This window comes from Stomoxys calcitrans, chromosome 2 (genome assembly GCF_963082655.1).
Source record: "Stomoxys calcitrans chromosome 2, idStoCalc2.1, whole genome shotgun sequence".
NCBI classification, from domain to species: domain Eukaryota; kingdom Metazoa; phylum Arthropoda; class Insecta; order Diptera; family Muscidae; genus Stomoxys; species Stomoxys calcitrans.
This window is the reverse complement of record NC_081553.1, coordinates 182339174-182360598: the sequence shown is the minus strand read 5'-3', so window position 1 is coordinate 182360598 and position 21425 is coordinate 182339174. Positions and strand designations below refer to the sequence as shown.

At 37.2% G+C, this 21425-nt stretch overlaps 1 protein-coding gene across 2 annotated transcripts in view; it reads left to right on the top strand.

Annotated features, from left to right (window-relative positions):
• LOC106085921 (protein roadkill) overlaps nucleotides 1-21425 on the top strand; it is a 453420-nt gene that overhangs the window by 92560 nt on the left and 339435 nt on the right. The window contains exon 2 of one of the 2 annotated variants that reach the window (XM_059362709.1): nucleotides 3643-4259. The exons of the other annotated variant lie outside the window; for it this stretch is intronic. Coding sequence (XP_059218692.1) covers nucleotides 4246-4259 — 14 coding nt within the window. The 5' untranslated portion in view covers nucleotides 3643-4245. The remainder of the gene's footprint in view (nucleotides 1-3642; nucleotides 4260-21425) is intronic. 2 annotated transcript variants of the gene reach the window in all.

Below are 21425 nucleotides of genomic sequence, written 5' to 3'. Positions count from 1 at the left end.
GAGTTTCAGCGAAATTAGGTTTATAAATGTAGCTTTTATGGGTTTCAGACCCTAAATCGACAGATCGGTCTGTATGGAAGCTATAGCTAAATATAGACCCATCTGAACCATATTTAGGTCAGATTTGGGGAGGTCCAAAACTACTCAATGTATCAAATTTCAGCGAAATTGGGTAATAAGTGCAGATTTTATGGCTTTCAGACCTTTAACTGGCAGATCGGTCTATATGGCAGCTATATCCAAATATGGTCCGATTCAGCCCTTCCAAGAACTTAACCTGCGGCAAAAAGACGGATCTGTGACAAATTTCAGCTCATCATCTAAATTTTTGAAGGCTGTGGAGTGATGACTACAGGCGGCCGGATGGACACATGGACATCGTTAGATCACCTAAGAATTTTACGACTATCCGAAATATATACATTTTATAGAATATATATACATATTTTGTTGGAAATGGATATTTCGATGTGTTGCAAATGAAATGACTAAATGAATATAGCACCCAATTATATAAAAATGGCCTTATAACTCTCTTTACCCAATTTTAGCCGAATCTGGTAAAAAATACGTCTTTTATGAACTGAAGATGTAAAATCGGTTGATTGGTGGAAATAAATATATGGCCTAATTTCAAATTTAAAAATAAAAATACATCCTTAAAAACCAATTTTTTAACATTTTTAAAAAATCACCATTTTTATAGTAAAAATCGGAAAATCAGCACTTTGCTATTTTTGAAGCTAAAAATCGACAAAATGCCGAAAAATTCGCAAATCTGGCAGCTCTACATCAAGTAGAATATTATTGAGAGTGTATGTGTGTGAATGTGAGAAATTTATATATTGAGAGAGAGAGAACCAAATAATGAGGGAAACAGTTTGGCGTGACTATTGAACTTTTTCAAATGGAATTTAATATCTTGTACTTTTACACAAATGGACTTGGTGGTACGATTATTATAATGGTGTTTCTAATTTGTTTTATTTAATTCTTTGTCAGGTAATTTCAATGGAAATATCTAAGGTAACATTGTGGAACTTTAGTGTTACCATTAGATAGGAACGTCTTTTATGGCAATTTTTTCATTCTCTGGTTACAATTTATGGTGGGCAAAGTAACTGCCCTCTCCTCATTCCATCCATCCTCCACCATGGATCGCATTAGTCAAGTTATTTGAATTACTTTTTCAAATACATATGTCATGCCGTACAAGTCGTACAAAAATATCACCTCCAAAATTTCAGGCAAATTGAGTTATAATTGCACCCTCAAGAGGCTCACAAAATTCAATTGGGATATCGGTTTATATGGCAGCTGCTATATCAGGATATGGACTGATTTAGATCATGCCTTACACAGTTGTTGGAAGTCATATCAAAGCGATATGTGCAAAATTTCAGCCAAATCGGATAAGAATTGCTACCTCTAGAATCTTAAGAAGTCTTATCGGGAAATCGGTTTATATGGCAGCTATATTAGGTTATGGAATGCTTTAGACCAAACTTGTCACAGTTGTTGGAAGTCATACCAAAACGTTGTGTGCAAAGTTGCAGCCAAATTGGATAACAATTGCGCCCCCTAGAGGCTCTAGAAATCTAATTGGGAGATCGGTTTATATGACAGCTATATCAGGCTATGTACTGATTTAGAACATATTTTGCACAGTAGTTGAAGGTTATAACAAAACACACCACGCAAGATTTCAGCCAAATCGGATAAGAATTGCACCCTCTAGAACCGCAAGAAGTCAAGACCCACGATCGATTTATATGATAGCTATATCAAAACATAGACCGATATGGTCTTACAATCCCAATTAAGCTGCACTAATAATAAATATTTGTGCAAAATTTCATGCGCCTAGCTTTACTCCTTCGAATTTTGGCGTGCTTTCGACAGACATACGGACGAACGGACATGGCTATATCGACTTAAAATGTCATGACGATAAAGAATAAATATACTTTATGGGGTCTTAGACAAATATTTCGAGGTGCTAAAAACGGAATGACGAAATTAGTATTCCCCTAATGGTATGGTAGACGGTACAAAATTGGGATGACAGTCATGTAAAAACTTCTCCCCAAAGAGGTGTCGCACTGCGGCATGCTGTTTGGATTCGGCTTTAAAAAGGAGGCCTCTTTTTATACCCACCACCATAGGATGGGGGTATACTAATCTCGTCATTCCGTTTGTAACACCCTAAAATATTCGTCGAAGACCCCATATAGTATATATATTCTTGAAAGCCATGTCCCTTCGTCTGTCGAAATCACGAAATTTTGCATGTAGTGTTTTGTTATGACTTCCAACAACTGTACCAAGTACAGCCAAAATCAGTCTATAACCTGATATAGCTCCCCTGTAAACCAGTCTCTCAATCAACCTTGTTTGGTTCCTAGAAGCTCTCATTTTTGCTGGTTTGATAGAAGTTTGGTATGTAAAATAAAATTATGCCCTACAACTTAATTTATTTTGTATAAATGTTTAGCAGAATCCATGGTGGTGGATTCCCAAGATATAGCCCGGCCGAACTTAGCACGCTTTTACTTTTTTGAGTTTAAACTTGCATCGGACAGCACTCACATTTATATGTGAGGAGTTTTACCCAGTTCCTTAAGGGCAATGTCATAGACAAATTTTCGTTTGCCTGCTACCCTAAATTACTCTACCTGTTCTTACGCTCCTTTAAGCTACTCTACGTCTTATTGCTCTACTTCATGTTACTATATGTTACCCTACTCCATATTATGCTTCACTACGTTATGTTACAGTACGTCATGTTACGTTTTATTACTTTAAGCTATATTACGCTGACATCAATGACATCATAGCCTAAGTGTTGCCATATCTTTATCTTGTCTGTGTTATAACATTTCAATGCCAAACAGTTAATTCATTGATTATTCTAAGTTACGTGTTGGGATCTTTGAAATGTTATTAACAAAACTTATACCTTAAATGATTGTTTAAATAGTAGATTTCTTTTCCCAAATGATGTTTGCAACAAAACTAACATGCAACTTATGGCTCATGAGCTTATACACATACATGCACACTCTTTGGTTTGAAATTTGTTTCCGGAATTATTGAAATGAGCATTTTATTATAGTGTGTGAGTGAGTATACTCACTCACACTCTCACACTTGGGGTAGGCAAACTATAATGCTTTAACATTGGACTAAAAATTTAACATTGGAAAATTGTCTTCCTATTTCATTTTTAAAAAAATTTTGTGTAAATTTTTAGAGGAAAAACTAGAGTGCCACCTTAAACAAATGCAAGCACACACATACATCCGAACATGAAATAAATTTATGAAATCACGTACCAAGCGGTAACAGAAAAATCTTATACATGCCTTTATCATTGCCATATCATATGATGGTAAAAGTTTTTTGTTTGCTTTGTTGCTGTACAACAAAGATGAAACAAAGAATCCAAACCAAATTTTGGTTACCATTTAAAATGGTTATAATTGTTCTAAAAAGCAGACAAATGGGGCAAAATAAAAGTTCAGCAATTTTTAGCAATGGGAAAAAGAATAAAAAAAAAATCATAACCTTGGTTAAGCAAAACAATATTGCCTTCCTCAACAAAAATTTGCATTTCTTCTACTTTTTGTTTTTTTTTCAAAGGTCTGTGAAGTTTGTGGTTTTGTGCTAAAACACCATTTATTGAAAAAAAAGAACACAGAAAATATGAACAACTCCATGATGAACGTCAACAACAAAATGCAATGACATGATTTGTAACTTGATCTTAAATCTTAAGCATAGACAGAAAAAGAAAAAATAAAAAAAAAATAAACAAAAAATAAAAATTAAAAAAAACCACACCCCCTACAAAAGAATCAACAAAATTTTAATAACTGAGAATCTGGAAATTCCTTATATGCATCAACAACGAAAATATTTTGTTAAGCCAAACAAAATATAGGCTGTGTCAAAGAAAAATGACAATAAAAATCGAATAACACCATAGAAAATTATAAATAAAAAATTTGAATGCAGTATTATTTTTAAATAAAAATTATAAAATTAGAATTAAAAGCCATTGAAACCGCCTCGACTAGCTTCATGTTTTGAAGTTTGTGCAACGCTTCAACGAACGCTTCGCCAAAAATAAACACCAACTTTAGAAAGCCAATTGCAAATATTTTTGGTGGGGCGGATTTTTATAGAAATTTCTTCAAAGTGGATTCAATATCGTTGCCTCTTGGAAGTCTTTCCCATGTTAGAATGGCTCTGGCCAGGTAAGCATACGAATTTTTGATTTTTCTTATATATAAAATTTTGTTGTTATTTTTGCTCTATAAAATTTGTGAAGCATTTTTTTGGTCGTTTTTTTGCCTTCAAAAGACTTCTTTGCTGGAGCATCCGTTTGCCAGTAATGTTCTTCGCTTTATGTCAAAACTGGTGTCATTCGTTTCGGTAACGCCAGTGCCGAAGCAGATAAACTTGCTGACTATCTCAACGTTGTGGTTCCCAACTTTCTCCATTTTCTTTATCTGCTCGGTTGTAGAAGGCGTTTTGGGAGTTGAAACCATCCGTTTCGTCTTATCTCCATTTACTGCCAGACACATTTCACTTTGCTTTTGCACGTAGAGCTTCTTGAAGTATATCTCTGAGAGTGCTGGGAAATCTACCATTCCTTGATCCCAAGCTTGGAAGACCAAAAGCCCGATGGAAAGATCAAGTGGTGGGAGACAACTCGAAACTTGGTGTCAGAGATTTTAGAATGAGCGCAGAAGATCGAGGTGCTTGCAACGCTATTCAACATTCGGCTAGTCGAACGAATGTTCTGTCATAGCCAATTAAAGTAAAGTAAGATCCCAAGCCTGCCGTCCTTTGCATCCTTTAGTAAGTACGTTATTAATAAACTTTCTTACGGTAGAGTTGATGCCTAGCAACTACAACTCCTTCATGATTGACGTAGGTTTTACATTATGGAAAGTACCTCCAATGTCCAGAAACGCTACCATAGTATATTCCTTGACAGCGAGAGAACCCTTTTTGTAGCCGACTAGGTCGTGAAGGGCTGTTTCAGTGGATTTGCCTTTACTATATGCATGCTGCTGCTGCCGCAACAGTCGATCTCCAGGGATCTTTGCCCTATGATATGTTTCTATCTACCCTTTAAGAGTCTTCAGCATAAAGGATGACAGACTAATAGGATGAAAATCTTTCGCCTTCATGTGGTAAGGTTTTCCTGCTTTCGGAATGAAAATAACCTTCGTGTCCCTCCATCCCAAAGGTATATATGTATGACATGCTGATACAAGCATAGTACATGTCCCTAAGCCAGGAAACCAGTCTATCAGACACAGCTTGTATTTCAACCGGTGATACATCATCAGGGCCTTGCGACTTAAAGGGGTCGAAACTTATCGCCCAAGGAATTTTCGGCTCAGACACAATTTCGCTAACAACCTCCGACGAAAGCTTACCAGTGACAATCTCTTCTGGCGCCACGTTGTCCGTTGGGGAATTTCCCGGGAAATGTGTATCTACGTGTTTCCTGACTAGACATTGTCCATACATTCTCTGACTTCTGAATATACCCCACCATAATAGGTCTCGAGGACAGAATCTTCCTTAGCCTAGAGACTTCAGATGTATCCACCACTGAGCTGCAGAATCCTACCCAGAATTTGTGCTGAGCCTTTCTCAGCTCGCTCTTATTATTTTCTTAGCTCAGCCTTATAGATGTCCCAATTGGTTGGTGCTCTTTTGGCTTTTGCTCTGTTGAAGGGTTTTCTGCATTCCTTCCTAAGACCAACCAGCTCTGGGGTCCACTGTTTGCCCCTTGGCTTGGCACTAAAACATGCTGATACAAGCGAGTCATTCAGGGCTTTCGTGATCCGCTTGACCATTATGTATATATCCTGCGCAGTTGCCATCAGAAAAGGATTCTAGTCTAGAAGGGATAGACGTACAGAATTTGTGCCGAAATTTATCCTAATACGCCTTTTTTCTGTTAAGCCGAGGGACCATTCCTGTTCCTGGTAATAAAGGTTGGTTTTCCCCCTTTATCACAAATCGCCAGATTGCAACTGATAATATATTCGATAAGCAGTTCACTCCTCCTTTCGTTCACATCCGAACTTCCCCATATCTGGAGATGTGCATTAGAATCACTTCCTACAATGAGGCTCTTTTTCCCTACAGAAGCGGCTTCAACCAGCAACTTAAGGTTTGAAGGCGGCATCTCTGAATCGTGTGCCATTTATAGGGAAGTCATAGTTGCCAAATTGGCAACTATTCAGCTTGGACCTTTAAGCTAGTTTTCATTTATTATAATCTGGCATCTCAAGGCCTCTTCAATTTACATAACGGGAACCGACTACTCTGCTAGGGTCTGTTAACTAGTTTTTATTTTGTTAATCTGGCAACCTCTAAGCTTTTTGATTTTTCATAACGGGAACAAGGTTATGATGCCAACGCTTGATAAGAGTTTATCAACTAACAGAATTTAACACATAATTAATATCGATCACTATACGGGATATGGTTTCTTTTAATTACTAAATTCAAAACACTTTTTTAATTAAAGTGGCTACATAACCACTTCAGCATTCAATTGAGTTAACTTTCAACAGCTCACGACTGATGACGATGATGATGATGATGAGACCATAATACACTAATTTAAAGGAAATAATATATTTTAAAGGTCCATATAAGCTCAACTATGATTATCTGCACTCCCACCTTCGTTTAACAGAGCAAAAACAGAAAACACCAAAGAGGAAATGTACATGTATCGATAATTCAAAAAACCAAAAATTTCATTGAAACTCATGGTTGCCATAACTCAAGCGTACAATTTTATTTTCTTCCTATAAAAGCAACAAACACGAAAAAAACCAAAACCAAAACAAAACATACAAACACTTGACATTTTACTCGTCATTATTTCTAATGCCAGTTTAACCTTTATTGGCGCCTTAAATTAAGTGAAATTGAAAAAAAAACTGCAATAAAAGCAAAACACCATATAGTCAGGGATAATGACATGTTTTGAGCCTTTAGCCACACTGGCTTCTATTGAATATTGTTAGGAGGTTGCCACAACACTACACATGCACACTTCATCTGGGCATATGCTTTGTGTATTATAAATGGCAACTCTATAATTAGTTGTGATTGGTGCTGATAGATAAAGTGAGAGAGAAAGAGAGAGAGTGAGAATGCATATGAAATAGAGTAGGTGGGGTGAAAATGGTGGGGTTTAATTGAGAGTAGCTTTCACAGTTATCACGTTATTGGCATTGTTAAAATTTACATCACCTTTTCCAAAGGGGAGTGTTATTTGGGTATATAAATTAGCAATGATCGTTTGTTTTCCCACGCTATCATACAGGGTTGAATTTTTAGCCTTCAATATAGAGTAGATAACTTCCGTGATGGCTTAGACAATTTTTTGCTACATGGCACAGTTTACAGAACAAAGAAAATGAAAGAAAAACATGTAAAAGCTTTCTTAGTTCGGCCGGGCCGAATCTACCATGGATCGCATTTGCCAGGTTATAAACCGATCCGAGCCATACTTGCCTTGGATGTTAGCGACCATAGTAGATGCCATTGTGTAACATTTCAACCAAATCGTATAAGAATTACGTCCTCTAATGACATGAGGAGTAACATTGGGAGATCGGCTAATATGGGAGCTTTATCAGGTAATGAACTGATTCAGACTATATTTGGAACGTATGTTTAATGCCATAAGAAAATCACTGGAAAATTTAAATCAAATGGAGCGGTTAATGTGCTTTCTAAAGGCTTAAGGAGTAAAATCGGGGGATGGGTTTATTTGGCAGCTATACCAGGTTATAGACCGATTTAAACCATAGTTGGTACAAAAGTTAGAAAGTCATAACGAAACGGAAGAATTCAAATCGGGAGATCTGTTTATATGGCTGCTATATCAAAACATGGACTGCTTTGGTGCATTTACAATCCCAACCGACCTACACTAAAAGGAAGTATTTGTGAAAGATTTCAAGCCACAGACGGACAAAAATGACTAGATCGACCTAAAATGTCATGATGATCAAGAATATATATACTTTATGTGACCTTATACGAACATTTCCAGTTGTTACAAACGGAATGACGAAATAAGTATACCCCAATGCTATGGTGGTATAAAAAATGGTTTTTCTTTTAGGAAAACAAAATAAATTTATTTACATCAACAAAGTTGTAAATACAAACCTTATAATTCTACTGTTCAAATTTTATATCACTCTAAAAATTTGTAGCCATCGTAGCTCAGAAGTTTGCATTTCCATCTTTGACGCTGACGCCTGGGTTCAAATCCCGGCGAGAACATCAGAAAACAAATTTCAGAGGTAATTCCTCCCCAGTGCTGGTGACACTTGTGAGACAATTACCTTAGTAATCAGCCATGTAAACTTCTCTAGTCAGTGGTGTCGCTCTGCGGCAAGCCGAACGGACTCGACAATAAAAAGCATCATTGAGCTTAAACTTGTATCGGACAGCACGCGTTGATATGAGAGAAGTATGCCGACTGTCCCTTAAGGGAATATTCATGGGCAAATTTGCTATAATTCCATAGAGGAATGATTTTTCCATTGTGGATAAGATATGTGCTCTGGGAAAGTGGAGAAGGTTCTCAGATTACCTATCACTGAGACTTTTATGCCAGTATTCTTAAGATGTGCATAACCAATATGGGTTACTGGGCGACAGATGCTGCGTTTTGGAATTTTGAGACTTTGATCCTAATAGATGGGGTCATAACTGAGACAATATTTTTCATTTCATCATCTCATTCATACTACCACATGAGGCCTTGGTCTGTTGCTACACGCAAAAAATGTTTCAATAAAAAATTTTTGAAAATAAAATTGCTTTCAATTAAAACATTAATTGTTCAAACATTTTTGGATTGAATATGATTCTTATTCAATTACAGTTACGTGATTGAAATTTTTGCAATTTTTGATTATGAATTTAATTGTTTCGATTATGAATTTAAATGTTTTCAATCACGATTGTGTTATTTTGTTATTTTCAATTAAAAAATTAATTGGTTCAATAATTTTTTTCCAATCTTAAAAATTTTTCAAATTTGGTGCTTAAGTAAAGTCAATTAAAAGCTATTTCGTCCACTTCAATAGGAGATTTCAACGGCCATACGCCCCACATGTCGACAAATCTATAACAAAACCATGGCAGCCAGTTCTACGCTTCGGATTGATTCCGGGCAAGGGCTGCAGCCTCAGTGCACAACACACTGCTAATCCTCGCAGGGGTGTTTTTTTTATATACAGTTATTCACGGACCTTTGCTCAAACAACGCACCTCAAGTTCATGTTCCAGTAGGTAAACATCCGTGTACCTAATATAGAAATTAATAGGGATTTTCAAAAAATTTCAATCATTTATCAATTGGATCAATTAAAAACTTAATTGAAAATTTCAATCATTTTTTTTATTGGATCAATTAAAAAATTAATTGAAAATTTCAATATTTTTTTATTGAATATGCCGACTACTGTGGTATCACAACGGACTTAACATTTTCTATGTGAGGCTGTAAAGGACTGACACTCTTACCTAACCTAACCTAGGGTAGGTCTGAAGATCTTGATTTCAAGCACGATGGGGTATAAAAGCATGGTGAAATGTACGCTGGTAATGACCAATAGTGTCATTATCATGAACAGGCGTGGTTGAAAATAAAAATATATTCATATTCGATGAAGATGTTGCGAACGCGTGCTTTCAATTTCATGTATCAAGCGTTATAAACAGAATCCATACAAAATGGTAAAACATACCAACATCCTCAGTAATACACAAAATATTTTTGTAATATTTAAAAAACTGTATACTAACGTTCACAAAAAACTGTTGATGATTTATGAACACTTGTCGTTTAACTGATAACATTTGTGTGTTGATTGACTTTGGTGAACTTATCAGGCAAATTTGACAATTGCGTGCTGAATTTTTTCTATTAGTTGTATCGGTCTTGTTTCGGCCTATTCGACCGACAGGGACAGCCAACGACGCCATATTTTTTGGCGCTCTTTTGACATTTCTGTTCAGTAAGGTTTGTCATTTCATGCTGGAAAGATATGGGTGCCAACAACGAGATGAAATCATTAAAATTTACTCCCGAAATTCGGAGTCAGTGGCCTCGTCGTTAAGAGTTTTAAGCGATGAGGCTCATTTCTGGCTGAAAGGCTTCGTCAATATATAAAATATGCGTTGTTGGTCAGACACCAATCCACACGTACTCCATGAGTCGTTATTGCATCCCGAAAAAAATACGGTTTGATGCGGTGTATGGGCTGGCGGCGTCTTTAGCTGTTCTCCATTATTGATGACCAAAACCGGCATTTTACTGTGGATGGGAATCACTGCCGTTCAATGATAACATATTTTTGGCCCCAATTGGATGATATGGACTTGGAGGACATGTGGTAACACAAGTCACACAGCGAATGTCACAATCAATTTATTGGAAACCAAGTTCGGAGAATGTTTTATCTTACGAAATGGTCCAGTTGATTGGCCGCCTCTGTCGTGCGATTTGACGCCGTTAGACTATATCCTGTGAGGCTACGTCATGTCTATGATCTATGCCTATAAGCCAGCGACGATTGATGAACTTTGTACGAATTTCTGATGAGCCTTTTCAGTACGCTCCTGTTCAGTTTATCATACTTGAGCACTATCAAGTATTCGACCTTTTTGGCTATCGAAATCGTTCTCTTAAGGAATAGTGGTGTTTCAAATTGAAATTTCCCAACCCCAGACCATAACCCCGAAAATTTTCCACAGTGCCATGGGATCACCTATATTTGCGTGTTCTAAAAAATGATCGCACAAATGTCAACAAAAGCAACTATTTTTTTAGAATAAAATCAAAATAAATTAGCAAAAACCATTAATTTTACTTAAACCTGTCGGCGGCAGTAGTCAAAAGCCACATCCAATGTAATCACAATAATGACATTTCAATTCATAACAACAATAACGGAGAAAATATTTGTGTTTGCATAAAGGCAATGAGCATCACCATAGAACGCTCTCCCTCTCTCTCTCTCTCATTCTTTCTCTAGAGAGTAAAAAAACATTTAAACGATTTCCTTATTGAAAAGCTAACTGGCTAACTGTAAACAACAACAACAACAACATTGAATGTATCAACTCATTAAGTTAAAATAAACAACAAAAGTGCTTACCTTGCTCACGCGCCCTGGGATTTAGGCGCTATTTTACAGTCACAAAGTTATGTTCGATTGATTAGAAAAAAAAACATATGTTAATGTGAAAATTCACTGAACATAAGCTTTAAATCAGCGATGGGCAAACAAACACGCACACTATAGCACTTTATATATACACACGAATATAAGGCCTTGAGCTTGGAAATAATGCCAGTGCGCCCATAACTGCTTTAAACACTAAAATTACCATGCGAAGTGATTTTATTGCTTGGGCAGAAGTTTCTTCTCTCTTTCATAATAAGGTGTTTGGGAGGGAAAACATAACCATGGGATGGAAGGTATACTAACTTTCCAATTTCATAGCTGTCATTTAACTACATTGATCTTGTTGCTGTAGCAGTGTGTTGTACACTGAGGCTGCAGCTCTTGCCGATCAAGGACTTCATCGGGTCAACCCGGTACGTACAACCAACTGCCATGGGATAGACCCAGGTTTATACATATTTTTTGATATTTTAAGACATTTTATCTGTAGGAAAATTATTTTTATATTTCTACCCTTTAAATATCAAATCAAATAACGGCAATGATGTTTCCCTTCGATAATACGTTGCTTTTTTTTATTGCGGCTGTTGTTGTTGTTATTATAATTCAGTTACATACATGATTTCATTATGACAATGGAAGCAATAAATTCAAAAACGTTGTTTTTTTTTTATTTTGTATGTACGTAGGTACAACTTTAATATTAGGAAATGTGTGCTCAATGTGTAATAATTATTGATGGGTGTTTTTATTTTACATGATTGTGGCTTGTGTGCGTGTAACTATACTTCCTGGGTTGAATACAATTTGTTGTAGGTCATCACATACAGATGCGCGACCGTGGTGTAATAAAACATCTGGCACCTTGAATTTTATGCTTACACTGTGTTTGCGCATCACTAAGGTGAGGTGGCAACCTCACTGCGGTAAACGGAATATAAACAACAAACAACCTTGTGAGTAGAAATGTGGTGGGGTGGGCATTCTCGTTCGCTCTCTCTCTTTCTCATCTGTACCGAAATCTGTACACAAAGATGGCATTTGCCTATTTGGTTTGCTTTGTTGATGTTGTTATTGAGTTTTTTTTAAGATTGACTTTTCTTAGGATAGTTGTCATTGCGGGAGTCGGAAACAAATTTTTATGATTGAAAAGAATGGAAAAGTTTATATGTTTGTTATAAATGTCAAATAATTTGACATGCATAAAAGAAATAAGACATTAAAAGCAGAGTAATAGAGTTTATGGACCAAATTGAACCATGTGACCAAGTGTACAATTTGAATGAATTCAAATAACAATTACGCCCTCTAGGGGCTAAGATCAGGGGCAAACTTCTTGAGTGCTGTCAAGCTTCTGCTATTTAACGGGCAAATTTACCATACAGGCTCAAGAAGTCCAATCGGGCTTTTTTAGACTGTATTTTGCATGGATATTAGAAGTTGTAAAAAACACCATGTACAACATTTCAACCAATTTGGATAATACATAGTCACGCACTCCGGGGGTTAAAAGTCAAGTTGGAAATTAAATTCCAGACTAGCTAAAAATGCAAAAAGTGTCCACTTAGAGCCTTTTTTTCGTTAGGCGCTAGGTGGTAACTTTTGGGTTTTTTGGTGACCTAAAAAGCACCAAATCAAGTGCAGAAAGCATCAAGTTGGTATCCCTGCTAGGAGGAAAAACCGCCGCTGATTTTTTTTATGATGTCCTCGCGGGGTTTGTATTCAGACGTTCAAAGCGGGTACAAACTCCGCAGTGGCCTCACAACTACAGATACACCTAAGAAATCAGCTTGATGTGCGCTTTAAATCCAAAAGTAACCCCGAAGTCGGGCATTCCATTTTGCACATAAAATACCCCTAATCAGTTTTAAATCGTGTATCGTATCGGTGCGTAAGTGGCTGAATCTGTAGCCGCTAATGCCGGTCATTGCCATAGAAAATTTTCTAACGTCTTCCTCTGGAGCCTTACACACACTGTCACTTGCTGCACCTATTCTTCACAAATGCGCTCGTAGTCCTATGAGACCCGCTATTATACCCAAAGTCATGCCGATCTCTCAGTACACCGCTATGCCGGGCGGCACCCAAACAATGCGGATCGAATCTTCCTCAGAAAAGGCGTTATTTTCCTTCTTACACCACAATATCTTTCGTGACTTCTCCGTCCTGGTTGGTTTAGTCCTGATGCCCATAAGGGCCACGGAAGGTCACCGTGGCACAGAGGTTTGCCGTATGCCTGGGTACAAATCTCGGCGTAAACATCAGAAAATTTTGAGCGTTGGTTATCGCCTTAGTAATGCTGGTTACATTTGAGAGGTATCCTGCCATGTTAAAACTTCTCTACCAAGTTGTGTCGTTATGCGGTACGCCTTTCGTGACGCATAACGATTTAGACTCTCAGAGACAAGAGAGTTTGATCCATCCGAAACTGGCATAAGAATTGGATATTTTTAACCATACTGATCAATAATCTACACAAAAAGAATTTTACTGCATTAAACTTCGACGAAGTCAGACAATTTGTTTTCCTTCTAATGTTACTTCCTTAGGAAGGCAGACACCTTAATCTTTGCTGTTGGTAACTCTTTTGTTGGTAGCTCTACGCCGAGGATTGCCATGGTATCTGTTTCTGCAATTAGCATGGCCAAACCATGTATTATTGTGAATGACAGAGAAGACAAACAAAAAAGAGAAAAGAAAGTTCATACCAAAAGGTTTAAAAACTCCATATTATCTTCAAATGTGGTGTGTAAATGTGGAGTTTTTAAACCATTTGGTGTGAAATTTCTTTTCTTCTTTTTGTTTGTCTTCTCTGTCGTTCACAATAACATATGGATTTTCCTATATGGCCACACTAATTGCAGAAACAGGCACCATGGCAAAATTCTTCATCAAATCTCCTGTTCCCAAAATAAGTTTGTTTTCTATAAACTCTGTTTTTCCTGCTTCTAACCCTATTGTGTTGGTATATTCTTTTCTGGTCTCTCACCTTTGAAGGAAACTTTAGTGTTTTTTTGTTCTCGAGATTAAAATAACTTTTTTTTTTTTTAATTTGCGGATGTTTGGTTTATGTTTCGCGCTCCTATACTGTTTCTTTCATGACACTCTCCCTCTCTGTCTCACTCTCCCTCTCTGTATCTTTCCCCTCTTAGACTTTCTCTGAAGCTGAATACATTGGTTGCTGCACTCGTTGTACTTTATCCTACTTTCCACTCTAATAATTATTTGTCACACTGTTGCCTAAAAAAGTGTTGAGAGAAGGGGTAGGGGAAGGTCACATCTTCCTCAAAACAAAAGGAGATGCAACTGCTTAGATACTTAAAACATTTCCTTGCGATTAAACACTCAATGACTTTATGAATAGTATAAAGGTGCTAAGAGACATAGTACTAAGGTTGCCAACAACACAGTTCACTTAACTACCGCTAGTTGAAATTGCCATTGGGTAAAGCAATAACAATATGATCTGCCAAATGTTTATGTTTAGCTAAACGTCAATATTGCCGCCGTTGAGATTCATTCGTTCATCATGTGTTTGCTGTTGGCCGTTACAGTCATGTGCCGTTGATGGTTGGTTGCTATCATTGTGATTGCCCTGCATTGGTGCTGTTGTTAGGGGTTTGGCTAAGCTTTGTTATGCTGTTGTGTTTTTTTTTGCTAGTGTTGCCATTGCACTGCTCTTGACACCCACTAACAAGTCAGCGGTTTTATTAGAAAAAAAAGTGGGTGGGTAACACCTTACTTTGGTTGATTTGGTTGTTGTCACTTGCGAAAGAGGGCCATGAAGATGGTGATGATGATGGTGTACTCATAAACCATGGCTGGCTTTTATTTGTTTAAGTTGTTTTTTTTTTTGATATAAAAACAAAGACCATTCATGTATTCACAAAAAAATGATTGAACCAACAAACAAATGAACGACTTACCAAAAGACATCCCTCTCTCTCTCTCTCACTTGCTAGCGCTCTGTCACTCTTTGTTGGTTGCTGGCTGTGTTTGCAACATTTTTTCCAACAACATGAACTGCTGTTGCCTTAACCTCGTTGCCATATTGATATGACATGGTCGGGCATGACATCAGTCACTCCAATTTCAAATATTTATATTTTTACATCACATTGCCAGTGACACTAAAGACTGTCTGTGAAAAAAAGTTGGTTGTAATACAAAAACCATCAGAGAGGGCCAAATTGGTAACATTTAGAGATTCTTTTTCTTAAATAGTAGAGTTAAGTTAAGAGTTAAATAGTTAAAGTTGGTTGTAATACAAAAACCATAAGAGAGGGCCAAATTGGTAACATTTGGAGATCCTTTTTCTTAAATAGTAGAGTGCAGTGCGGGAACGCAGAATTGGTGTAATTCCGGATTTTTCATGTAGTCGGCGTTGACAAATTTTTTCACAGCTTGTGACTCTGTAATTGCATTCTTTCTTCTGTCAGTTATCAGCTGTTACTTTTAGCTTGCTTTAGAAAAAAAGTGTAAAAAAAGTATATTTGATTAAAGTTCATTCTAAGTTTTATTAAAAATGCATTTACTTTCTTTTAAAAAATCCGCAAGTACTTTTTGGGCAACCCAATATTTTGTATCTTTCAATTTGAGCTTTTGAGCACCTGCAGAGCTTAGCACTCATCCTAAATGGATGAAATTTTGCTTGTGAACTTTTGCTGACTTGCCAAGCTAAAATAGATTGGAGGTCGTCTAGAGACCGTTCGAACTCATCACGTTAGCATTAAAGTTTATTCTGGCTGCCGTCGTTGATAGGGGAGTAGACCCCCCATTGTTAATGAGCTCCCTAGAGATATATGAGGGAAACTTTGATATTCAAGATACTTGATATTATAGAAGAGAAAACTTTATTCTAACAAAATTTTGTTTTAAATAGACCCACAACGAATGGCATTTTAAGGTCTTCGTCCCTTATTATCAAGGCTTTCTCGAACAGGCCTTATAATTTTGCTTTTACATATTCGATATGAAAATGATGATGAGTTAGATAGTTGATGTTGACATTCATTGCCTTCATTATTATCATCATCTGAGTATTTTTTTTATCATATCATAGAGGGAAGTAGAGGAAGTACCATGTCTAGCACTATTATCATTTAGATAAGTTAGTGTAGTTTGTGATGTGATGAAGTTCAATCATCATAACTATGTCTGTCAGAATATTCACCATATTGCCAGCACCATCAATATCCAGAAGAGTTCATTTAATATCATCGATATGCGATGTAGGAGGAGAGGAGGCCAAATACAAGAGCTCTGGCTGTGGCGACACTTAATGTCTTTATTGTTGTTAAGTTCTCTTTAAATAATAATCATTAAAATAATGATGGTAATAAAAAAGCTAACAGCAATTTGAAACCATATGGAATATATTCTAAAAATAATACAACCATTGTTAATATAGTAAGTTTGAGCATTCTTATTGTTGTTGTTGCTTCTGCCATATATAACCCTGTGCTCAATATCCGTTGGTCTCATTCCTCATAATTTTGTGTGACAAACATGTGCACAGTGGGTGGCAAAGGAATGTTAATAGACATTCCATGTTCGAATATTTATGCAAACAACTAGGAAACAGAGAAATTAAGGGGGAATAAGAGAGAGAGAGAGAGAGAGAGAGAGAAGCTGTTATATGAAGTCATTGATTGTGGTAACTTGTGGAAATCAAAAGAATTTATAGAATCTTTTAAAGGGATTTTCGGATCGTAATTTCTTCTATGCCAAGAGAGTTTTCATAGGATTTGTCAAATGGATAAAGGTACTCATTAAACCTAAAAACGCCTGAGTTAAGAAACTTTAAAGGAATAAAAAATCCAAAGCATTTAAAAAAATATTATTAAAAATTATAAAAAAAAAACTTAAAAAAATTAAAAAAAAAATAAAAAAAATACAAAAAAAAAAAAAAAAAAAATTACAAAAAAAAAAAAAATTAAAAAATAAAAAAAAATAAAAAAAAGTTTAAAAACCAATCTTATATATAAAAATTTGTGTTTGTTTGTGTGTTCCTTATAGACTCAGAAACGGCTGAACCGATTTTCTTGAAATTTTCACTGATGGTGCATAATGATTCCGTGGTGTAAATAGGGTACTACATTTTTTGATATCTGAAGGGGGAACGGACCCTCCCCCTTACCCTAATTTTCAGAAACGCCAGATCTGGGAGATGGGTGGTGCGATTTTAGCGAAATTTCGTGTGCTGTCTTAAAGTAACCTACAAACAAAAATTTGGTATTCAAATTTCGGATGGGGTACCTAGGGGGGGGGGGGGGGGGGGGGGGGGCGCCCCACCCCAAAACCTACCAAATATGTATTGGGTTGCCCACAAAGTAATTGCGCATTTTTTAAATGAAAGTAAATGCATTTTTAATAAAGCTTTGAATGAACTTTAATCAAATATATAGTTGCCATTTTGTTCGACAACCTTTTGCCATCTTCCTGGCAAATTTAGTATTCCACGCTCATAGAACTTTTGGCCTTTATCTGCAAAAAACTGAACCAAGTGCGATTTTATAGCCTCATCATTGCCGAAAGTTTTACCATTTAAGGAGTTCTGCAAAGATCGAAATAAATGGTAGTCTGATGGTGCAAGGTCAGGGCTAGGTCACTCAATTTTTGGCGAGTGACCAAAGATGTGTGCGGTCTAGCGTTGTCCTGGTGGAATATGACACCTTTACGATTGACCAATTCTGGTCGCTTCTCCTTGATGGCTGTATTCAATTTGTCCAATTGTTGACAGTAAACATCCGAATTAATCGCTTGGTTCCTTGGAAGCAGCTCAAAATATACCACACCCTACCAATCCCACCAAACAGACAGCATAACCTTCTTTTGGTGGATATCAGCCTTTGAAGTGGTTTGAGCTGGTTCACCATGCTTGGACCATGATCGTTTTCGTCTAACGTTGTTGTAAACAATCCATTTTTCATCTCCAGTTATGATTCGTTTTAAAAATGGATCGAATTCATTGCGTTTATGGTGCATATCACAAGCGTTGATTCGGTTTGTTAAATGAATTTCTTTCAATACATGTGGTACAATAGTGGCATATTAAAATTGACGCGAAACAAACAAATGTAAACAAAATTTCGCGCACTTTTTTTCTAAAGCAAGCTAAAAGTAACAGCTGATAACTGACAGAAGAAAGAATGCAATTACAGAGTCACAAGCCGTTGAAAAAATTTGTCAACGCCGACTATATTACTACTATATTACCGACAATTACTTTTTGGGCAACCCAATATATACACCAATCACGACAAAATGGGACTCAATTGAAAGGTATTTAAGATTAGAAAACGTATCTGATATCCAATTGTCGGACCAAGTGATGGGGGGGACCAACCCCCAAACCCCCCTAAATCGGAAATTTTTAGCGACCATGGCAATATGGGACTCAAATGAAAGGTGTGTGCGAGTAAAATACGAATCTGATATCCAAATTTGGGAAGGGGATCAACCCCTTCCCGAAAACACCCCCAAACAGGACTTATTTACAGACCATGGCAATATGGAGAATACGAATCCGATATCCAGATGTGGGACAAAGTGTTTGAGGGGCCGCCCATCCCCGAGAACGTCCCCCAAAGACGACAAATTTACGACCATAGCAATATGGGGCTCAAATGAAAGGTCTTTGGAAGTAAAGCACGAATCTGATATCAATGTACCGGAAAAGTGTCTATGGGGCCACCCCACCCCCATAACACCTCCCAAATAGGAAGTATTTGCTGACCATTGCAATGTAAGGCTCAAATAAGAGGGTTTTTAGAGTAGAACACGAATCTGATATATATTTTCAAAGTCAAGTCACTGAGTGGCCGCCCCATACCCCAAAACACCCCTCCCCCCACACCGGTCTTGTTGTTCGACTATGGAAAAATGGAGCTCAAATAAAGGGTATTTGGGAATAGACCATGAATCTGACATCAACATTCGGGACCAACTGTCTAGGGGACGTCCCACCACCATAACAACCCCCAAGTAGGACGTATTTGCTCACCTAGGCAATTTGGGTCTTTAAGACAGTGGAGCTCGATGTTCATAGTTTTTAGGGCCCATACCCCATAAACCGGACATATTTGCTGGCGTTTTCAATAAGGGGTTTAAGTGAATGGTATTTGAGTATGCAATATGAGGTTCAAATATATGAGAATAGAGCACGTTGCTGCTATATATGTGTGGGGCTGCTGTCAATGTGGGGCTTTAATGAAAGGAATTTGGGGGTAGAGCATAAATTGATACCCACATTCGGGACCAATTTTCTGGGGGTCTACCCCTTTTTCAAAATACCCCACAAAGACTAATTTTTTACTGACCATCGCAATATGGGGCTCACATAAAGGTATTTGGGAGTAGAATACGAATTTGGTATCTAAATGTAGGATCGAACTTAGCACGCTTTGACTTGCTTTTTTTAATACCCTCCACCATAGGATGGGGGTATACTAATTACGTCATTCTGTTTGTAACACCTCGAAATATCCGTCTGAGACCCCATAAAGTATATATATTCTTGATCGGTCCGTCCGAAGGAGTAAATCTAGCCGCTTGAAATTTCTCACAAATACTTTTTATTAGTGTAGGTCGGTTGGGATTGTAAATGAGCCAAATCGGCCCATGTTTTGATATAGCTGCCATATAAACCGATCTTGGATCTCGACTTCTTGAGCCTTTAGGGGGCACAATTCTCGTCCGATTTGGCAGACATTTTGCCCATAGTGTTTTGGTATCACTTCCAACAACTGTGTTAAGTATGATTCAAATCGGTTCATAATCTGGTATAGCTGTCATATAAACCGATCTTGGGATTTGATTTCTTGAGCCAATAGAGCGCGCAATTCTCATCCGATTTGGTTGAAATTTGGCATGAGGTGTTTTGTTATGACTTCCAATAACTGTGGTAAGTATGGCGCAAATCGGTACATAACCTGATATAGCTGCCATATAAACCGATCTGGGATCTTGACTTCTTGAGCCTCTAGAGAGCGCAATTCGCATCCGATTTGGCAGAAATTTTGTACAACGGCTTTTCTCATGATCTTCAAATGCGCTAAGTATGGTTTAAATCGATCCATGTTTTGACATAGCTGCCATATAAACCGATCCTGGGTCTTGACTTCTTGAGCCTCTGGAGGGTACAATTCTCGTCCGATTTGGCTGAAAGTTTGTATGATGTGTTTTACTATAACTTCCAACAGCTGTTTTAAGTATGGTTCAAATCGGTTCATAATCTGGTATAGCTGTCAAATAAACCGACCTGGGATCTTGACTTCTTGAGCCAATAGTGCGCGCAATTCTCATCCTATTTGGCTGAAATTTTGCATGAGGTGTTTTGTTATGACTTCCAATAACTGTGCTAAGTATGGCGCAAATCGGTACATAACCTGATATAGCTGCCATATCAACCGATCTGGGATCTTGACTTATTGAACTTCTAGAGGGCGCAATTCGCATCCGATTTGGCAGACATTTTGTACAACGGCTTCTCTCATGACTTTCAACATATGTGTCTAATATGGTCAGAATCGATCGATAGCTTGATACAGCTCCCATATAAACCTTTCTCCCAATTTTGCTTCATGAGGCCCTACAAGGCGTAATTCTTATCCGAATGAACTGAAATATTACACAATGACTTCTACAATAATCAGCATTCATTTATGGTCCGAATCGGACTATAACTGGATATAGCTCCAATAGCATAACAGTTCTGATTCAATATTCTTTGTTTGCCTTAAAAGAGATACCGCCCATAGATATATAAGATTCGGCTCGGCCGAACTTAGCACGCTCTTACTTGTTTTTTATTTTATTATTTCCAGGAAAGATTATGACCTGCAAATTATTACAAGCCAAAGAAGTTACTAGGCATACTATAAATAAAAATTATTTACTCTCTTTCGTAATATCTTTCAAAGGTTTTCATTTCATCTTTTCCAATGCACTGTATAAAGGTTATCACTATTGGATTTTTTCACAAATAAATCATACAACACACATATTCTATGCAAGCTTTAGCAGGAAGAGAGAGCGAGAGAGTGAGTGTGCATGTTCATCAACGACACGTTGCAATGCAAATCTACCTTAATGCCAGTTCAGTTTGATACGTATAGCGCCACATTAACACTGACATCATTTTGACATCGCGTTAGAGGGTATGAC